Source organism: Daucus carota, chromosome 3, assembly GCF_001625215.2.
Source record: "Daucus carota subsp. sativus chromosome 3, DH1 v3.0, whole genome shotgun sequence".
NCBI classification, from domain to species: domain Eukaryota; kingdom Viridiplantae; phylum Streptophyta; class Magnoliopsida; order Apiales; family Apiaceae; genus Daucus; species Daucus carota.
In genome coordinates, this window is record NC_030383.2 from 1,423,885 (window position 1) to 1,442,099 (window position 18,215).

The 18,215-nt window shown below is 34.3% G+C and overlaps 2 protein-coding genes across 7 annotated transcripts; both read right to left on the reverse strand.

Annotated features, from left to right (window-relative positions):
* Nucleotides 1-1,097: 1,097 nt before the first annotated feature.
* On the reverse strand, nucleotides 1,098-10,487 carry LOC108214723 (uncharacterized). 2 transcript variants are annotated; one of them, XM_064090396.1, is made up of 13 exons: nucleotides 10,267-10,406; nucleotides 9,895-10,173; nucleotides 9,209-9,383; nucleotides 7,599-7,682; nucleotides 6,948-7,189; nucleotides 5,012-5,228; nucleotides 4,694-4,858; nucleotides 4,208-4,339; nucleotides 3,887-3,997; nucleotides 2,860-2,907; nucleotides 2,222-2,300; nucleotides 1,710-1,766; nucleotides 1,098-1,307 (listed from the first exon to the last, which is right to left on the reverse strand). In XM_064090396.1, exons 2-13 carry the CDS (start codon nucleotides 10,080-10,082, stop codon nucleotides 1,249-1,251), a joined length of 1,557 nt encoding a protein of 518 aa, XP_063946466.1. In that variant the 5' UTR covers nucleotides 10,083-10,173; nucleotides 10,267-10,406; the 3' UTR covers nucleotides 1,098-1,248. The 2 variants fall into 2 exon arrangements, with proteins under 2 accessions (XP_063946466.1, XP_017242369.1); XM_017386880.2 differs by having other exon boundaries at nucleotides 9,895-10,487.
* Nucleotides 10,488-12,475: 1,988 nt separating this feature from the next.
* On the reverse strand, nucleotides 12,476-17,602 carry LOC108211053 (putative pentatricopeptide repeat-containing protein At5g09950). Of its 5 annotated transcripts, none has more exons than XR_010290589.1 (3): nucleotides 14,274-17,602; nucleotides 13,414-13,585; nucleotides 12,476-12,978 (listed from the first exon to the last, which is right to left on the reverse strand). XR_010290589.1 is itself a non-coding variant. In XM_017382541.2 (2 exons), exon 1 carries the CDS (start codon nucleotides 17,526-17,528, stop codon nucleotides 14,310-14,312), a length of 3,219 nt encoding a protein of 1,072 aa, XP_017238030.1. In that variant the 5' UTR covers nucleotides 17,529-17,602; the 3' UTR covers nucleotides 12,476-13,585; nucleotides 14,274-14,309. The 5 variants fall into 5 exon arrangements, 1 of the variants encoding a protein (XP_017238030.1); XR_001804970.2 differs by having other exon boundaries at nucleotides 12,476-13,313; XR_001804969.2 differs by having other exon boundaries at nucleotides 12,476-13,319.
* Nucleotides 17,603-18,215: the final 613 nt, after the last annotated feature.

Consider the following 18,215-nt stretch of genomic DNA (forward strand, 5'->3'; position numbering starts at 1 on the left):
CTCTCTCTCTCTCTCTCCTCCCTCTCTCTTCTGCCTCCATCTCTTCTCGCTCTCTCTGTATCTCTTTCTTCAATCCATTGATTATGTCGGCCGTACTTTCTCCGATCACAAAACCCTAGGTACTGATAGTGAGTACAATCTTCGTGGTGTTCTTGATTATTGTTGGATCGGTGATTATAATGGATATACACAAGATGAGTTTAAAAGAAGGGAGAAAAGTCGAAGTAGAAACTCTTAAATATGGCTGCTGGTGTTGATTTTATGTGAATATATTTTTGTTTTTTGTTATGCTTCATCAAGTTTTGGTTAGTGCCAGTTACTTGTGGTTGCAAAACTTGTTGATTTTGCTTTTGGCCCCGCAGGGGTATTTTATTTTTCTACCTTTGCAACTAGTTGCAACTTATTATGCAACTTAATATAATTTTAGCATTTTTTTTAAAAAAAAAAGTTACATATGTAGTTGAACGTATGGTTGCTCGTAGTTGCAAATTTGGTTGCATAAGCAAAATCGTATTTTTGCAAGAAAAAACTGAATGATAGTATTTTTGCAATTTTTTAAAAAAACAAATAGTATTTTTGCAAAATTTATTTTTGACTTGGGTATTTATGAAAAAAACCCAAAAAAATAAGCAATCAACCATGCATTATTTTTATCTGAAATTATAGTCACGCTCTATATTTATTTCCTTTACCCAACTGCCACCCTTTTACATTGTTTATAATATTTACTTGTTTCTAAGTTGAACAATTATTAATTCCTGAAAATATTATCTAATTTATATTAATTATAAAATTATATAAAATTACAATTATAATATCTTGTTAAAAAGGCAATATAAACCCGTAAAATGGATAAAATGATTTATGTTCTTTCAAAATTCAGGTGAAAAAGATATGATTAACCGGGTTATAATCCAACATACCAAAAATTAGAGAATATATTGTTTACTACATATTATAAACAATACTTTTTCCTATTTATAGTTAAACTTTATTGACCTTTCATGCTCTTTGTTTTCTTGTTGCTAAATGATCTTCCATACATATGCACATACAACAACATAACACTTGAACGTCCCGCACAAACTTCGCAAAAGTGGATAATAATCAACTAAAAATTATATTAACGGAACCAAAAAATAATTAAGAAAAAAATATTGCAAAATCATATGATCTTTGGAGTTGATCTTCATGCCCTGACTGTTCCATCTCGCAGCAGAACCTTAAAAAGTAATGTCAAGGCTTGCATTAGTTTTTCCCCTCCTGATCATCCTCTGCCATGGCAGTTTCTTGTAAGTTTACTTCACCTGCAAGAATGGAAATTTCAGCACCAAATTCGATTCGTAGATATTATTGTTGTTTTGCAATGGGTATTCCTGTATCAGAGACCAAACCTACTTTCTTTCTCCCCACCAAACTCATGTTTCATTTTATGCCATTTTTCACACAAAACCCTCCAATTCTAAACTCACTGGCTAAAATTGTTGCAAGAAAAAGGCTAAAACATAACATCGATATCTTCATTAATAGGTCAAAACCACTAAAGACGAAACTATAGTACAGATAGGCGGTGGCTAGTCAGTATAGATGTGCATGAATATATGCTGTTCCAATTTATCAAGGGAAGTCGCAATGACAGGTGATGTAACATAAATAAACTTAAAAGAAAATGCAAAGAGTAAATTGTGCTTAGGGTATTGAGATCATACCAAACAAAGATACAAGAGATGGTGGTTTCGACGATCCGTTGGCCTTCTTAATTGTGCCTGTTTAACATGCAAAAAAGGGTGATTCCAATGACACAGAAAAATACGTGATGATAAAATCTAATTTCATGTTAATTAAGAACAACCTCAAGTTAAAAAATCAACTTCTACTATTTAGTATGTCTAAGTGCTTAAATTTAGTTAAGAGGTGTCACACTAATTTCTTTAAACCTCTTATGGATAACTTTAGAAATTCTAATTCCTACTACCAAAGGCAAAACTTCCACCTACGGTAATTCTCACATTGCTAATATTCAAACATGATAATGGTAAGTCTCACTCTGCTTCAAAGAAGATAAGGTTATAGCTTCTTGTTTGCTACTACTAACTGATACATTTCCCATTAATCTCATTCTAATAGTTGATATGGTTCATATATAGGAAATAAAGATAGACAAAAAAGACTGCTAAAAAGTAACTGCAAGTATAATAGAACATTACTGTACGCAGCATACCTGAACTTCCAACTGATTTTAGCATATCTGATTTCTTAAAGGTATACCCTATAAAGTTGGAATCTTTTGATGTCAACATCTGCAACATTGATATGGTTTTCATTTTTATCAGCAACCATATTAAGAAATTACAAAAACATGGAAGTTCGGAGAGAATCATTCTATCAGCAACAAAGACTTCTATGATAATGATTATTTGAAAGTTTAAAGAATGCACATTAGTATTAATATGACATGGGCAATGGCATACAAACGACACAACTTCCAAAAAAATCCATATAAGAAGCAAAACAACACATAAAAAGAAAAGAACAGAGACGCCAATTCATGTACCACTCTAGAAGCCTAAAGACACCACGACCACATTATAATTATAACTGAATTGGGTTCATTATTTAAATAGAGTACATCAACTTAAGAAAAAGCATCCCGCGCATTAAGCCACAAGCTAATATTATGATGCATAAATGAGTTTTTGTGAAAGTGTGCAAGATTCGTATGTTAATTTTCTTAAGACATGCACTAAATATATTTTCTGTGAAGGGAGCAACACTGCATATCTTGTTTATATAAAGTGTGTGTAATTCGACATGCCACTTTGGGAGACAAACAGAAAAAATCAATCACACAGCCATTACCTTCCGCCAGGGTCCAACTCGTGGTCCAGAAGTTGGAGGGCCTTCTACCTATTAATAGGAGAGACTTGTAAGAATAACCTCAGACTCATAGCAAAGAAATGTAGGAATTATAGAATCACAAGTAACAACCATAGCATAAACTTAAAGTGGCTGTGGATTTACTGAAAAATATACATGAAATAATTGTAAGTATCAGACCAGATACTCCGTAAATATCACAAATTTACAATAGTCATTGAAGTTGATGAATTGGAAGCATAATTCATGAATATAGAAATTGGGAAGAGTGCAGTATCAGTACTTGGAGTTAACATGCAGATATGAATTTTATAAAGTTTGCCATATTTTAGAAGCATAGTCAAGGGGCAGTAATTATAGTCAAAAGTTATTGCAGAAGAATAAGCTTCTAATCCAAGTCAAAGACAAGCATCATATAACACCTAGTCAGAATGCCGAGTTCTTATCTACTTATAAGTTGATCAATCTTATCAATATAATTTGATGCCGTTAGCACATCCTTCGCATGGGACCATTCTCTTAAAAGTAATTAAAAATAAATATCTGATATTGCACTATTTCTGAATGTGCACTTTGCTGAACCAATAAACATTATTCCAGCTACTATAAATGTAAACCGACTTCAGCTTATCAAGTTTACTGCTACTATTTCACTTGGCTTGATTTTGGACACACACATACACTGAATTTTATCAAGAATAAACATTTTTCTTCACAGCAGTTCATGGGGGAAAAAATTGCTTGAAGAACGGGATTAAATTTTAAACTGCTTAACTCGCCATATTATGATATGTACTCCTAAGTAGATAACATGAAGATAAGAATTTATTATAGCATATCGCAGACCCATCATTGGAACTAATGGTTTTTACTTGCCTGTTATATAAAATAAAGAAAAGATGTTTTCAAGTTATGAGGATCTTACATATTTACTTGATATATCTGACACCCCGAATTATTAACTATTAGAAGAACCACATAATTTAATGCATGACAGCAAAGTACTTGCCGTGAACTTTTCAAAATTTTGTGTGTCCAGGTCTCCACTGACTGTAGGCTTATAGGCAGCTTCATTCTCGTACAACGTGTCCCAGTTGACACCATTAAACCATGGATGTGCCTGAAGGAACATGAGGATATATATTAGTCACAGGATTTGCAAACTGAGAGTCCGATACTTTTGCAAAATATTCACAGATTGGCTTCAAAACAATTTTCTGGATTTACTTTATCGTTAATGTGTGTGGCCCTGTCATCTTTACTGAATAGAAAGTCAGACATAACATTTGAATGATAGAAGTGAAAGGATCAGTAATTTATGGTTTATTACCTTAATTTCTTCAACCCCTCCTGTCCCAAGTCTTATTTCAACATTACACAGCAAACGGCATATCAAATCTTTAGCTATTGGTGGTACTTTTGGTTCGTCAGGGAACTTTAAGCATGTCCTCCAGTTGATTATCTGATTCATATATAGCCAAGTATTATATTAACATAAAAGTTAGGCATGTTACTGAAATGTGAAGTAACATGTTACTGAAATGTGAAATGATTTTAAAAAAAAAAAAACATGTTACTGAAATGTGAAGTAACATGTTACTGAAATGTTGATAATTAGGCATGTTACTGAAATGTGAAGTAGCATTCTGGTAGAGCTGAGAGGAAATTGGAAAGATAGAATAGACAGGTGAAAACCAACACAATATGAGGACCTGTTTCCTAAATAAGACCATTCTTAGTCTACCTCGTTCTTATTATCAAAAAACAATAAATTCCACATCACCCATATAGGCTTAAATCTACAATTAGCAAATACCTTTCGACATGTAATTCTCGGATCCTCTGAACAAAAGGGAGGATAGCCTACTAGCATTTCGTACATGATTGCCCCTAAAGACCACCAATCACACTCCATACCATAACCCTTTTTGAGAAGAACTTCAGGTGCCATATAATCAAGAGTTCCAACAGTAGAATAAGCCTGCAGGAATTATTATTATTTGAAGTGAATCAAGATGACAGCTTATCGTGATCGAATAATTTGACATAGCAACAGTGGAAATATAATATTGGTTAGTGGTGCACAGTACAACTCAAGTAAGAAGGAACTCAAGAGAAGTTGCCAATAATATACCAGAGCCCGGCGATTTCGTTTCCACTGTTCTAACTTTTCCTTTGGCATTAACCAAGTGGGATCCCCTTCACTGTCGCCTAAAGTCCCCTGAGTTGAAAAATCTTCATCATCTAACATTATAGATGAGAATTTGTTGTCCAAGGGCTTACACAAGCCAAAATCAGAGAGCTTCAAATGACCATTTCTGTCCAGTATCAAGTTATCTGGTTTTATGTCCCTGAAAACATATAGATATGCAAGCCTTAGCTTATAGTTTAAACTTTAAACTATATGAACAAAAATTTACATCGTTAAATAGATGGAAACATTAAAGCTACAACTTTTAATAGAAAACAATAACAATTACCTATGTTACTCAGACTTAGGGATGGCAGTTTTACCCGATCCGATGGATATCCGACCCGTTCCGACCCGATTGGGTCTACTCGAACCCGATTTTTTTGGATTTGGATCCGGATCTGGATCTTATTTTTAGACCCGAAAGAGTTTGGATCTGGATCTGGATCTCAGGTATTCCGAACCGAGGCCCGACCCGAAACCCGAAACCCGATTTAAACCCGATCCGAACCCGATCCGAACCCGAAACCCGATAAAAACCCGATACAAAATATTATATATATATATATATATATATATTATGTGTTTAATGTAAAGTATACGTATTGAAATATTATGAATTATTAGGTATGAATATTATTTTACTTAATTTTATATGCCCAATACAGAATTTATATTCATTTCATCAATATTTTTCTCAGTTATTGTACATTAAAAATCTAAATATAATAAAAATATAAAATATAAATGATAAGTTGAATGATTGTATACAGTTAAGTTAACATGTTTCACGTGTTTATTGTATTTGACAAAACTTGTAAAACTCTTTTTATGTTCCTAAATTTTAAAAAAAATCAATCATCACATTTTTCTATAGGTATATAATTTTTAATTTTTATTTAATTTTATTTTTTAAATACCCGAATTAGACCCGAACCCGAACCGAAACCCGAAAAAACCCGACGGATCGGATCTGGATCTTCATTTTCCAGACCCAGACCCGAACCCGAACCGACCCGAAATATAATTGATCGGGTCTGGATCTCAAAAAACCCGACCCGACCCGACCCGTTGCCATCCCTAGCCTCGAAGTACCCGTGTCGGACACTCGACACTTGGACATGGACACTTGGACTAGGACACTTATTTTAGACCAAAAACATGTGAATTTTTCAGAATATTACCGAGTCCGACCCATGGACACGTATCCATGTCGGACACTTCTATCCGAGTCCGACTAACATAGACAATTACAAATAATTGACCACCTTTCACTAAGATAGCAATCATTTATGATGAAATTATATGATGAGGTGCTTTTTTAAAAACATTTACCAAATATGTTCTATTCATGTCTGGAATCATTTTTCCATGTGATACTACCTATAAATTTGGCGAAACAAAAGACATGAGTATATATGACTGCTTTACTGTTCACACTTGAAATTAGATTGTACAATTATACACATGAAGAAATAATAACACACACAAATAAACGAACTTGTAAATATGTTTCTTCACAAGCAGAGGACAGCTTCGCTAAATATAAACTACAATGCAAGTAAAAGTAACTACGCTGTAATCTAAGTCAAGTGTGATAAAGCAACTGGAAATGTGAAATTTAAGACGGGGTGGGTGCAAAGCCATGTATTGGCTGAACCATCAAATATCGAACTTGCAGTGTAGAGTGTAGAGTGTAGACAGTAGAACAAAGTCAAAATAGAAGGACAGTATATAATAGTACTTTGTAAAAAATTAAAAATTAAGCATTGGGAATAAATAACAACAAACATTAGACTCACCCACCAAATCACCTCATGTACATAGATAATTTAAACTTGTGAAGAAACAAATAAATGTGCAAGCCTGAGTGAAACACCTGTGTATGTAGTTGTGTTGATGGACAGAATGGATAGCCAAAACACTTTCCGCTATGTAAAATCGTGCAACATCTTCGGAAAGAATATCCTCTCTCATCAGTAATGTCATAATGTCACCACCAGGTAAATATTCCATAATAAGGTACAAGAAGTCCGAATCTTGAAAAGAACAAAAAAGTTTTACTATGCACCGACTATCAACTTCAACAAGCAAATTTCTCTCGGATCGAACATGCTCAACCTAAAACCAGTTCCAAACATGTAAGAAAATAAAGAAGAGTTGAATACATATCATTAATGTGGCTCTATAACTACAACAAGTGTACATAGTTTATAAGTTTTAACAGTCATGAATGCAGTAAAGTAGTTATTGTGTTTATAAATTTACAGTGGCACATGTCATGTCTTATTATGAACCTGAAATAAGTACAATCATTGAGATTTATAGTAATTTTGTAAGTTTTTTTGGAAATAAAAGAAGAGGCTACACGAACAATACAATATGTTATTATTGCTTTTATAAATTAGGAAGCTGCTTATATGTTGAAGTATTAATGCAAATACAGAAGATGCTCGTGGCTTTAGAAGCAATAGGTCTCCAATATAGTATACAAAAAATTTTCATCCGAGTTTATTGAGTTGATTATCACCTGTCCACGGCTAAGCATGTCAGATTTCTTCAATTTCTTTAGTGCAAAAATTTCTCCGGTACTTTTAGCACGGCATAACCTAACCTGTAAAGGAGCGCCATCATGAATAAAATTCTATGAACATCAAATATGTAGATCTGGGAAAATCTATTTTCATCTACCTGACTGTTATTGTGAGTATGTCTGTAACAGTAGGATGCACTATTATGTAACTGTAACTCCGTAAGATATTTAAGCTATAGTTACTGAACAGAAGCATCACCTTCTAAACTTTTTAAAAATAGAAATGATACTACCAACCACAGAAGAAAGGAAAGTCAATAATTTAAGGAATGGAAGAAACGTTTAGCAATGAAATAACTCAGCCACAGGAAAATATCCTTTTCTAATCAGTTATATGCGCAACACAATTAGGTGTGAGTGTATACTATTATGTGTGAGCTAAGAAGCATGGGTGCGGCACCCAGCTGCTGCACTGCGCACCAGGTGCGTTGCTGGTGCGGCTGGGTGCGCCGTGTGGCGTATCCTGGTGTATCGGGTCGGGATTCATGGGGGTGCAGCAAAGGGGGGCGGGAAGGGCAGTAATCATAATTTTGCGGTCAACAAAAAAGTTTAACTTTCAATTATAAACTTACCATTCACGATTTCAGCCCCAAATCTGTAACCGGTCCCTAATCTGTTAACTGGGAAATGAAGAGAAAGGGAAAAGAGGGAGAAAGAAAAATATTTTTAATGCTCCTCCTTTGTTTTGTTAATTAACTATATATGAATCTATTATTTGTATATATAGTATGTGTGATTTTACCACTTGTATATGCTTTCACTTAACTTGACACTCAAGCATAACTGTAAATGACTTGTTCACATGTAGTATACACTCACACACTATGAAGCATGAGTGCGGGTATATATATATATATATATATATATATATATATATATATATATATATATATATAGGTCATTGCTCAAAGAAGAACACTTTAGAATCAAATATAGAATCTCATCTAAAACTTGAATTGAATTATTAACTTTAATTGGTGTTTAATTATAATCTTAACAAATCATTTTCTATGAAAAATGAAGTATTATGATTGTGTTTAGTGTTATTCTTTTTAAGGTGTTCTTTGTGGAGTGCAGGCGTGCAGCCATACATACATACATACATACATACATACATACATACATACATACATACATACATACATCTTCCTCCTATATATATATATATATATACAATGTCAGCAAACATATATAATATGTCATGGTCAAACTTGTACATATTTCTGATCAAATATTGAGCACCACTTCAAATTTGATATACTTGAGAGATCTATAAAAAGGAGAAAGAAGAAAAACTGAAACTTGGTAGTTGGTAATACTTGAATCACTACATATGCAATGCATTAAATTTAAAGGAAGTAAGATCTAAGTGAGTTTGTGTATGTTCTAATCATAAACAGGAGAATGCAAATAAATTGAACGGAGAATACAAATTACCAAAAACAAATTCAAAGACCAAATGCTGATTAGTCCTTACGGAAACTTTCGCTTATAATTATAATTCATAAATCTAAAATAAGAAATTAAAATTGAGCTGTAGACTGTACCTCACCAAAGGCACCTTTACCAATGACAGTCAACTGCTCAAAATCATCAATTCCCATCTTATGCCTCTGCAATCTCATATACTCTGTTTCCTTCCTTTCCAAATTTTTCATCATCTGCTCTTCTTCCTCACTTGACACTTGTGCTTCCTGCGCCTTCATCTGCAATGCTCGCCTCCTAAAAAACAGCCACAATCAGAATTCACATATATTTCAATTTAGACACACACACACACCCCCACACACATTTATAGAGATCAATGAAAAGTAAAATGCTAATTTATCACAATTCAAATTCACTCTCACGCACATTCACTCACAAACTTTCACTACGCGTCTCTAAGCATCAACAATCACACAAACATTCTCACATACATCACAATCCATCATACCTATATAAGAGCTGCTTAACTTTTGACATGTATAACATTAACTACAACTACTCAAATTCCATTCCAAAAGCCAAATTGACTATTACTTAAAAACCGACGCACGCAGTAGCAGTGCACACATCAACAATCCAATTCAAACAAAACACGCCTCCATATATCTATTAAACAAACACATTTCCACACACATCATACTCAAAAAGTGCTCAACACGTGTAAAACAATAAACCTCAAATTCAACATCACAATTCCTTACAAACACATAAAACACTAAATCACAATTTGATATCGAAAATGAACCTCTCTTTACGATCCTGCAATCCTTGAAGATAATTCTTGTAATGATTCTCAATAAACTCCTTAGCAGCAGCAGCCTTCTGTTTCGTGACCGGAGACGAAACCGAAACATCCGGCTCCGAGTTAAAACATCGATCAATCGGCCTCATATTGATCGTTCCCAGCTTAATCGTGCCGTCTCCGCCGTCCATCTCTCTCCGATCACGATCAATTCCAGATCTCTCAACTCAACAATTTGTCAACTACTAGCTCCAGTTTCGCACTATTATAACTCCAATTGAGCTGTCATCTCCAATATTATAACTATAACAATACTTAACTTATATCTATAAATAAGAGAGAGAGAGAGATGTACGAGAGAGATTTATTACTTACGAGAGAGAGAGGGAGAGAGATATACGAGAGAGATTTATTACTTATGAGAGAGAGAGAGAGCTGGAGTTGAGATGGATTTGGTAAGATATGAACTGTCAGTTAGATGTATACGTACAGGGAGTTTGTGTGTATAGGTGAGGGGTGGATCTATGATGGTACTTGTGAGCTGGGAGTAGTAAAATTTGACAAGCTATTAAATTGATTTTTTTATTTTGTGCCTTGGGAATTGAGTGTGATTGACGGCATTGTTTTTATCGGACTGCTTTTTACTGTTCCACTCTTTTTCGTTCTCTCTCCTGCCTGCCACTTCTTTACTGTTTACTCATTTTTTTTACCAGATCGGTTGAAGACTGAATAAAAGATTCTAGTTGTGTTTTTTCACGGTCCTAATAATTTTTGGGGTAGTGATGCATTATTCGAATATTATTATTAGTTGACAATGTAAGAGTATTTAATTTATAGGATACAAGTTTTGTGATGATTATTTATATCTGTATCTTGATAAAATATATATTAAGATAAATAGAAAATTAACTCAAGATACTTCACTGTGATTGGATAAAAACAATATTGTTATCTTAATCGTGAATCACCGTGTTGTTTGTTATTATCCGTTGACAATATAGATCCTATGATAAATGATAAAAATTGATTATTGAATCGATAAAATATAAATTTGGACAGTCGAGAATTAATGAAATATACAAAATTTCGTATAATAGAAAGGACAATATCTTTATTGTTATGAAGTGTAATATAATTTCATCTATAATAATTATGCTCACATCTAGTATGATAAATAACCAAAGTATATATTATCTAAAATTATCCGAGTGTGAGTTCTAAATGTCATTATTTAGCGTCAAAAGATTTCTATTGTGATTTCTGAAGCAATGGCTTAAAATGACACTCAAAGACGTAATTTTGTGTCGTATTTATAAAAACACAACTTGAAGATTCGTTTTTCGCTAGAAATGCAACTTGAAGTTATGATTTCCAGCTAAAAACGTATTTTCAAGTCATGTTCACAAAAATGCAACTTGAAATTCTAGTTTTCAGCTAAAAGTGTAATTTTAAGTCATGTTTTACTTAAAAGATCAAAATGCAACAGTGTTTTGAGATAACAGTTGGACCGGTTTTTTCACAAAAACGACGTTGAGAAAGGAGACCCATCCATCTTAAAATGGTAATTTCTGGGACATTTTCAATTATTCTCTTCCTTTATGGTAATAGCATGTATACTGTTTGTAAAGTATTTTGCCTCAAAATAATTGTAGTTTTACTTTTTACACGAGTATATTATTTTTCGAATTTTCTTTTTCTGAATAGAAATATAGATATTAAATTTTTATTCGAAGGGAAAAAATTGTGCAGATATGTTTTTACGGCTCAAATCATGTGTAAAAAATCAAAACAAATTATTTTAATTTATATTTGAAATTTTACTTTAATTTGTTACATGAAATAGACAACAATATAACATATAATTAAAAATAATATGTAGAAATATGTCTTGTCATATTACGTCAAATTACATGGAAGAAAAAGTAAGCAGATACTAGTAATGTTGTAAAGATCTTTGGAGTTCTCATTTAAGTGAAGCCTTAAAATTCTCATTTTTCAAAATTGGATAAGATATAATCTATGATTTTAATTTTATTTCTTTTGTTCTATAATATTTTTAAACATCCAACAAGCTCAAATTATGTTTTACAACATAAGCAACAATTAATTTTATAAATCGCAGGACATATTAAACATGTTGTAGAATAGAGCGTCCTGATACTTATAATAATCTTTAACTTGTCGGATATTTAAAAGTATTGTAGAAAAAAAATTAATTTTGAAAGCACTAAATTTATCTTACTCGATTTTGAAGAAGTGAGAACTTCAAGACTACACCTAATTGAGGAAGGTTGTTCGTATATATTTAAATTATTTGTTTTAATTTACCACATGAAAGAGACAACAACATAACATACGGCTGGATTTGGGGAATGATGATCAATATCATGTGCAAAGGCACGTTTCTTTCTTTCTTTCCCTTTCTTGATAGAACACAGGCATAAACAATCTTCTATCAGTACTCATAAATCTGAGAACGAGCAAGAATCGAAATAAGTTCTCATAAACGTGAGAATGAGCGGAATCGAAATCAGAATATCATGTTTACTTGAACCATTACCTCTACTTACATGACAAAGATTCCGTCATTTCAATGCTTGATTATTAGTGTGAAAATAATAAAATATCATAGATTCAAAAATTTGACCTCCTAAGAACATGATATACTGAGCAAACCGGCAGTCTCTCTTCTCATATTCTATCATCATACTAATAAAGTAAATATTAAACACTTCTCTCATTAGCATATCAGCAAAAATCAGCGACGTTCCCTGAAATACTTGACTGTATTCCGCGGAGGGTCCTGCAGTAGCTGGTCTGAGAGAATGATCGTGAAGTAAACCATTCAGTGTTGCCCAAATCATTTTATAAACATGGATTATGTGTCCAGCCAGAGTGAATACTTGGATCATTATTCATTGGCACTTGATGTATGAGTACGACTTCCAGTTCTGCTTGTTCCTCTCCAGTCTGCAGTGGACCTTAATCTCGAAAAGATTCTCTCTCTCACGAGCCCTGGCTAAATGCTCCAGGGTCTACCCCACATCAACTAAGATGCTTGGAACCCCGCCTATGCATAGCAGATTGCTTTCATACGTGCAAGGTAAATACATATAAAAAGTTTTAATTAGCAAAACCTTCCTGCAGCGAAGCACAATAATAACAATTGCAACTTTCAAGAATATGAAGCAAGACAGGTTTACCAATTCTGTGTTCCGATCATCATCACGGGGAAAGCATGAACTTCTGTGGCACACTATATAGAGGTCAATCATTTAAAATGCTCTGTTTTTCGTTTCCAGCTAGGGTAAAATTCTTCTAAAACCGGATGGAAATAGATCATGGAAATATTTTAAGCGGATCATATGGCAATGCTAGACTACTCATTGTCATTGACTTGCCACTCGTCCTAAAGCACTCAACTATAACTTCAACAATTCACAAATACCAAAGTCATCATGCAATAAGTGGTTTGGACATAATATAAGCAAAGAAAACAACACAAGGAATGTTAGAACTCACCTTGTCTGCAGATTTTGACTTTATGTACATTTTGTCATGAAATGTATTTGCTATATCTGCAATTGCTGATCTAGAGGCAATAGCAACATCAGTTTTCTTCTCATTCTGTGCAAGTAAAATGTCTTCGGCATGAAAATAAGCTGTTCGCATTACACACTTGGTGTGACATTTGCTGAAGATCAGGTAGAGAGGAATTAATAAATGAGATATCAACAGATCCGACTGTTATACTGGTACAGTGAAAATACTAATGACACAAATATGACATGGAACATATGTACATATATTATGTTTTCCTAGTGCTTCACCCCCAGAGATTATGCAATGTAATTTCATATTCTAATTAGTTTGTACCACGAATTAGATTAATACAGCTGATGTGAACAAAAACTTGTAAGTATTCTTCCAGAGTGAAGTATATGGCTACTCTTGAAATGTAAAAGAAAAAATTACTTCTTGCACATAGTATGCATCTGCTACCATGTTGGAAAACCACAAAATAGTTCTTTATACTAAGCTCGTGAAATTTGCTTCCATAGCAATAGTTTAGTGCATCTACCTAAGTAACCATATTAGCCAATCAATTTACATTCTAGTCCGAAAATTCATTTCTGGTGACCTGACCAGGATTCATGGATTAGAGAATGAACAAAATAGATGTAAAATTTTCTAGAGATTAAACCCTACAGTTGTTTGTATCGGTTACTCGGTTAGAATGTGTGCATAGGGCATAAATTTTATTTAAGCTTTTTAATCACTTTCATATCATTTCTTAATATATCCTGAGTGTAGAATGCCACTAAAAAACTGATGGGTAGATATGAACATAGATAGCAAACAGATATGTTAAAAGCACCTACCAAATAATCACTGTGCTGCAATTCACATGATTTCAATCACCAGTAATCTCCACAAGAACACGTTCCATCGACAAAATGATGAAACCTGCTTGAGTCTCTTAAAATTATTTGCCGACAAACAATTTTCGATATATATTTGAAGGCAGAGTGGCAATCCCCACAAACTCGAAGATTTTTCATTATCCTTATAGGCAATTCTGATGTGCGAGTGAGAACAAAAGCAACTGCAAGCCTCTCACTGTGATAGCTCAGAAGTTCTTCTATGTTCTCTGGATCAAGATCAAACAGAGCAAATTTTGTTTCAGGCACATATCCTGCATCTTTCATTTTTGTCTGAAGTTCCCTGAGTTTTTCGTATATTGCATCTTTATCTGGGTGCAATTTGTCTCCTGCGACAAAAACATGAACCCCGTCCTTCATAGTGACCCAACTGCATCCAGCTTCTTTCTTTATCGCTGCCTTGCTCATATCTCTTCGAGTCCTTTCCATATCTTCCCACTTTCCTCCAAAGGCATACATATTAGAAAGCAGCACATAGTTGGCAGAATTTTGGGGTTCTAATTTCATCAGCATGTCAGAAGCCTTCCTTCCCAAGTCATTCTTACGACCATTTGCTCTAGAACAAGCCCCAAGAACTGTTCTCCATATAAGATCATTTGGACTCATTGGCATTCTGTTTACAAAGTCCTCTAACTTATCAAATTCTCCAGCACGTCCTAGAAGATCAACCATACAAGAATAGTGTTCCATCCGAGGAGTCAGTCTGTACACTTTATACATAGATTCAAAATGTTTGAACGCTTCATCGACCAACCCTACATGACTACATGCTGACAAGACACCGACAAAGGTAACAGGATCTGGCAAAGGGCCATGTAGCTTCAACTTTGCAAATATATCTAAAGCCTTGTTTCCATGGCCATGTCGTGCATAGCCTGATATCATTGAATTCCAAGAATAAATGTTCCTCACAGGCATTAGCTCAAAAAACCTAGAAGCATAATCAATTCTTCCACACTTGGAATACATGTCAACAAGCGCACTACCAATTACAACATCAGATTGCATACAAGATCTAATTCCACAAGCATGAACTTCCATGCCATGCTCTAAGGTTGCAACTGAGGCACACACACTAAGAACAGATGCAAATGTGAAGCAATCTAATTTCTGGCCACTCTGCAACATAAGTCTAACCAAATTCATGGCATTGGGTAACATCCCATTATGTATGTATCCAGAAATCATGGAATTCCAACTCATATCATCCCTCCTGTCAAACATTCCGGAAAAAATATTTTCACATTCCACCATTGCACCACACTTCCCATAGAAAGAAAGAAAGGCATTCTCAATGGGAGTGCTATTCATAAGTGCACACTTAATTACTAATGCATGGATTTGTCTGCCCAGTTCACAAGAAGTTAGAGATGATACTGATGCAAGGGTGTTTATAAAGGTAATATCATTAGGACTCCATCCCTCTTGCATCATTTTCTTGAAATGGTTTATAATTTCAGAAATTGGTCCCTCGTTATTAGAGTACGCTCCAATAATCGAATTCCAGGAAATTTGATCATGGTCCGGCATGAAGGAGAAAACTTTCTTGCATTCTGTAATACATCCACACTCTGCATATACAGAAAGAAGAGCATTTGATACAGAAACATCCGTATCTAGTCCTAACTTTAGCCCTTCACAATGTATTTGTTCTCCCATTCTCATCCAACCCAAACTAGCACATGAACTCAGAGCACTAATAAGGGTGAATTTCGAGGGAATCAAGGTACTTCTCCTCATATCATGAAAGCTGATTATTGCATCTTCAAAACATTCATTCTGGTCAAGAGCAGAAATTAAAGAATTCCATGTAACTGAATTTTTGTTTCTCATGAGCTTGAATGTAGAGCAAGCATCATCAATTGCATCACATTTTGCATACATATTGATCAGACCATTCCCAATTTCAGCCTTAAAATCACATAAACCAGTTCGAATAACATAGCCATGAACCATCTTACCTTTGCTTCTTCCTTCATCAGGCAATTTAAATTCAGCCAAAGCACTCAAGAGGACAACATAGGAATCAGAATTAATTTCAACCAAATCATTCATCTCCTTAAAAATATAAAATGCCTCTTCTCCTCTTTTTTGCCTGACCAATCCAACCATCAGTCCATTCAAAGTCACTGCATTCCTCGCCCCCATCTGTTTAAAAATCTCGATAGCTATATCCAGCAAACCAAATCTTGCAAAACCACTCACCAAAGCACTGCCCACATACAGGTCTTCAAGACAACCAAATCTTTCAACTTTGGCCAAAATCTGCTTAAGCAAAGACAATCCATACTCAACAGAAGAACATGCTGCAGTAATCAGGCTGCCGAATGTATACTCACTAAATCCAGATCCCTCCTTCTGCATGTCAGACGACAGCTCAAACACAGAACACGCATCGCCTCTTTTAGAATAAACCGAAATAATAGAATTCCACGACACTGAATTCTTCTCACATATCTCACCAAAAACACGAAATGCATAATCCGGACTCTCCATACACCCCCCATAAAGCGAAATTAACACATTACAAACAACCACATCAAACGCATACACCGTTTTCGAAACCAACCCATGAATCTGCAAACCAGGCACAACACCCCTACTTCCAAGGGCATAACACCCTCGCAAAACACTCCCAATCGCATAACTATTCGGAACAATCCCCTCACGCACCATACCTCGGAAAACAGCAAAAGCCTCCTCAGACAACTCATTCTGAACATACCCAGAAACCAAACAAGCCCAAGTGACCATATTTCTCTCAGACATTTCATCGAACACCAGCCTCGCAGACCCCAAATCACCAACTTTAACATACAAATTAATAAGACTATTCGACAAGAACACATCACTAAAGAACCCATCTTTAATCACATGTGACTGAAGCTGTTTAGCACCCCTTATATCACAACAATTCTTGCACTTAAACACAAGATTTTCAAACTTTTGTGAAGTTTGGTCCAAAAAATTGTGATCTTTATGTGAAAAAGGACTTAAAGTGAGGTGGGCATGGGGTGATTTGTATTGGTTTACTAGGTTCTGGATCGGAGTGAAGTAAGGTGAAAATAAGTTAAGTGAGCTAGTAGAGTTTTGTAAGAAAGGTGTTGACGAGGTAGTGAAATTAATGAAAGAACAAGTGTGGCTTGGGCATAACCGAATAGCTTTGTGTTTTGATACGATTTTCCCGCGCAACATTTCTTGGCCTCGTTAAGCTAGTCTGGTTACTTTGGGACACTGATCATGTTACAAAACACAGCGTTATATAAATTTAGAGTTAATTACAGTTTGTAACCCCTAGGATTGCTCCAAACGCATTTAAGATCCTCAACTATCAAACGTGACATAATGCACCCTGAACTTTATATTCCCGTGCAAGTTGTAACCCATAGTCACTATTCCGTCCAAATATGCCGTTAACTTTAACTGTTTGAGAGGTAACAGTGTGTATATTAGTTTCTAACACCTACTTTATCCCCTGTGACTCCTCAGAGTTTATGTATTATATTTTGAAATTATTTCTGAACACACACAACGATGTAAAAAATATTAAAATAATTTTTAAAATATGTATTTATTTTAAAATTTTAAAATAAGTTACATCGTTTATGTAAAAATAATAATAAATTTTCAGATTCTAAATCTAGATATATATTTTAAAACTTATTTTAATTTTTTTTACATCGTTATGTGTGTTCAAAAATAATTTCAAAATATAATACATAATTTTTGAGGGGTCACAAGAGGTAAAGTAGCTGTTAGAAACTAATATACACACTGTTACCTCTCAAACAGTTAAAGTTAACGGCATATTTGGACGGAATAGTGACTATGGGTTACAACTTGTATAGGAATATAAAGTTCAGGGTACATTATGTCACGTTT

Bases quoted from the DNA above. Each gene is read 5' to 3' on its own strand.
- LOC108214723 (XM_017386880.2), bottom strand. From the start codon at position 10,082: ATGGACGGCGGAGACGGCACGATTAAGCTGGGAACGATCAATATGAGG. The intron at 7,190-7,598 runs GTGATAATCAAC...AACTGGTTTTAG, and splicing joins ACATGCTTAGCCGTGGACAG to GTTGAGCATGTTCGATCCGA. The intron at 2,908-3,886 runs GCAAGTACTTTG...TCCTATTAATAG, and splicing joins AAAATTTTGAAAAGTTCACG to GTAGAAGGCCCTCCAACTTC.
- LOC108211053 (XM_017382541.2), bottom strand. From the start codon at position 17,528: ATGTTGCGCGGGAAAATCGTATCAAAACACAAAGCTATTCGGTTATGC.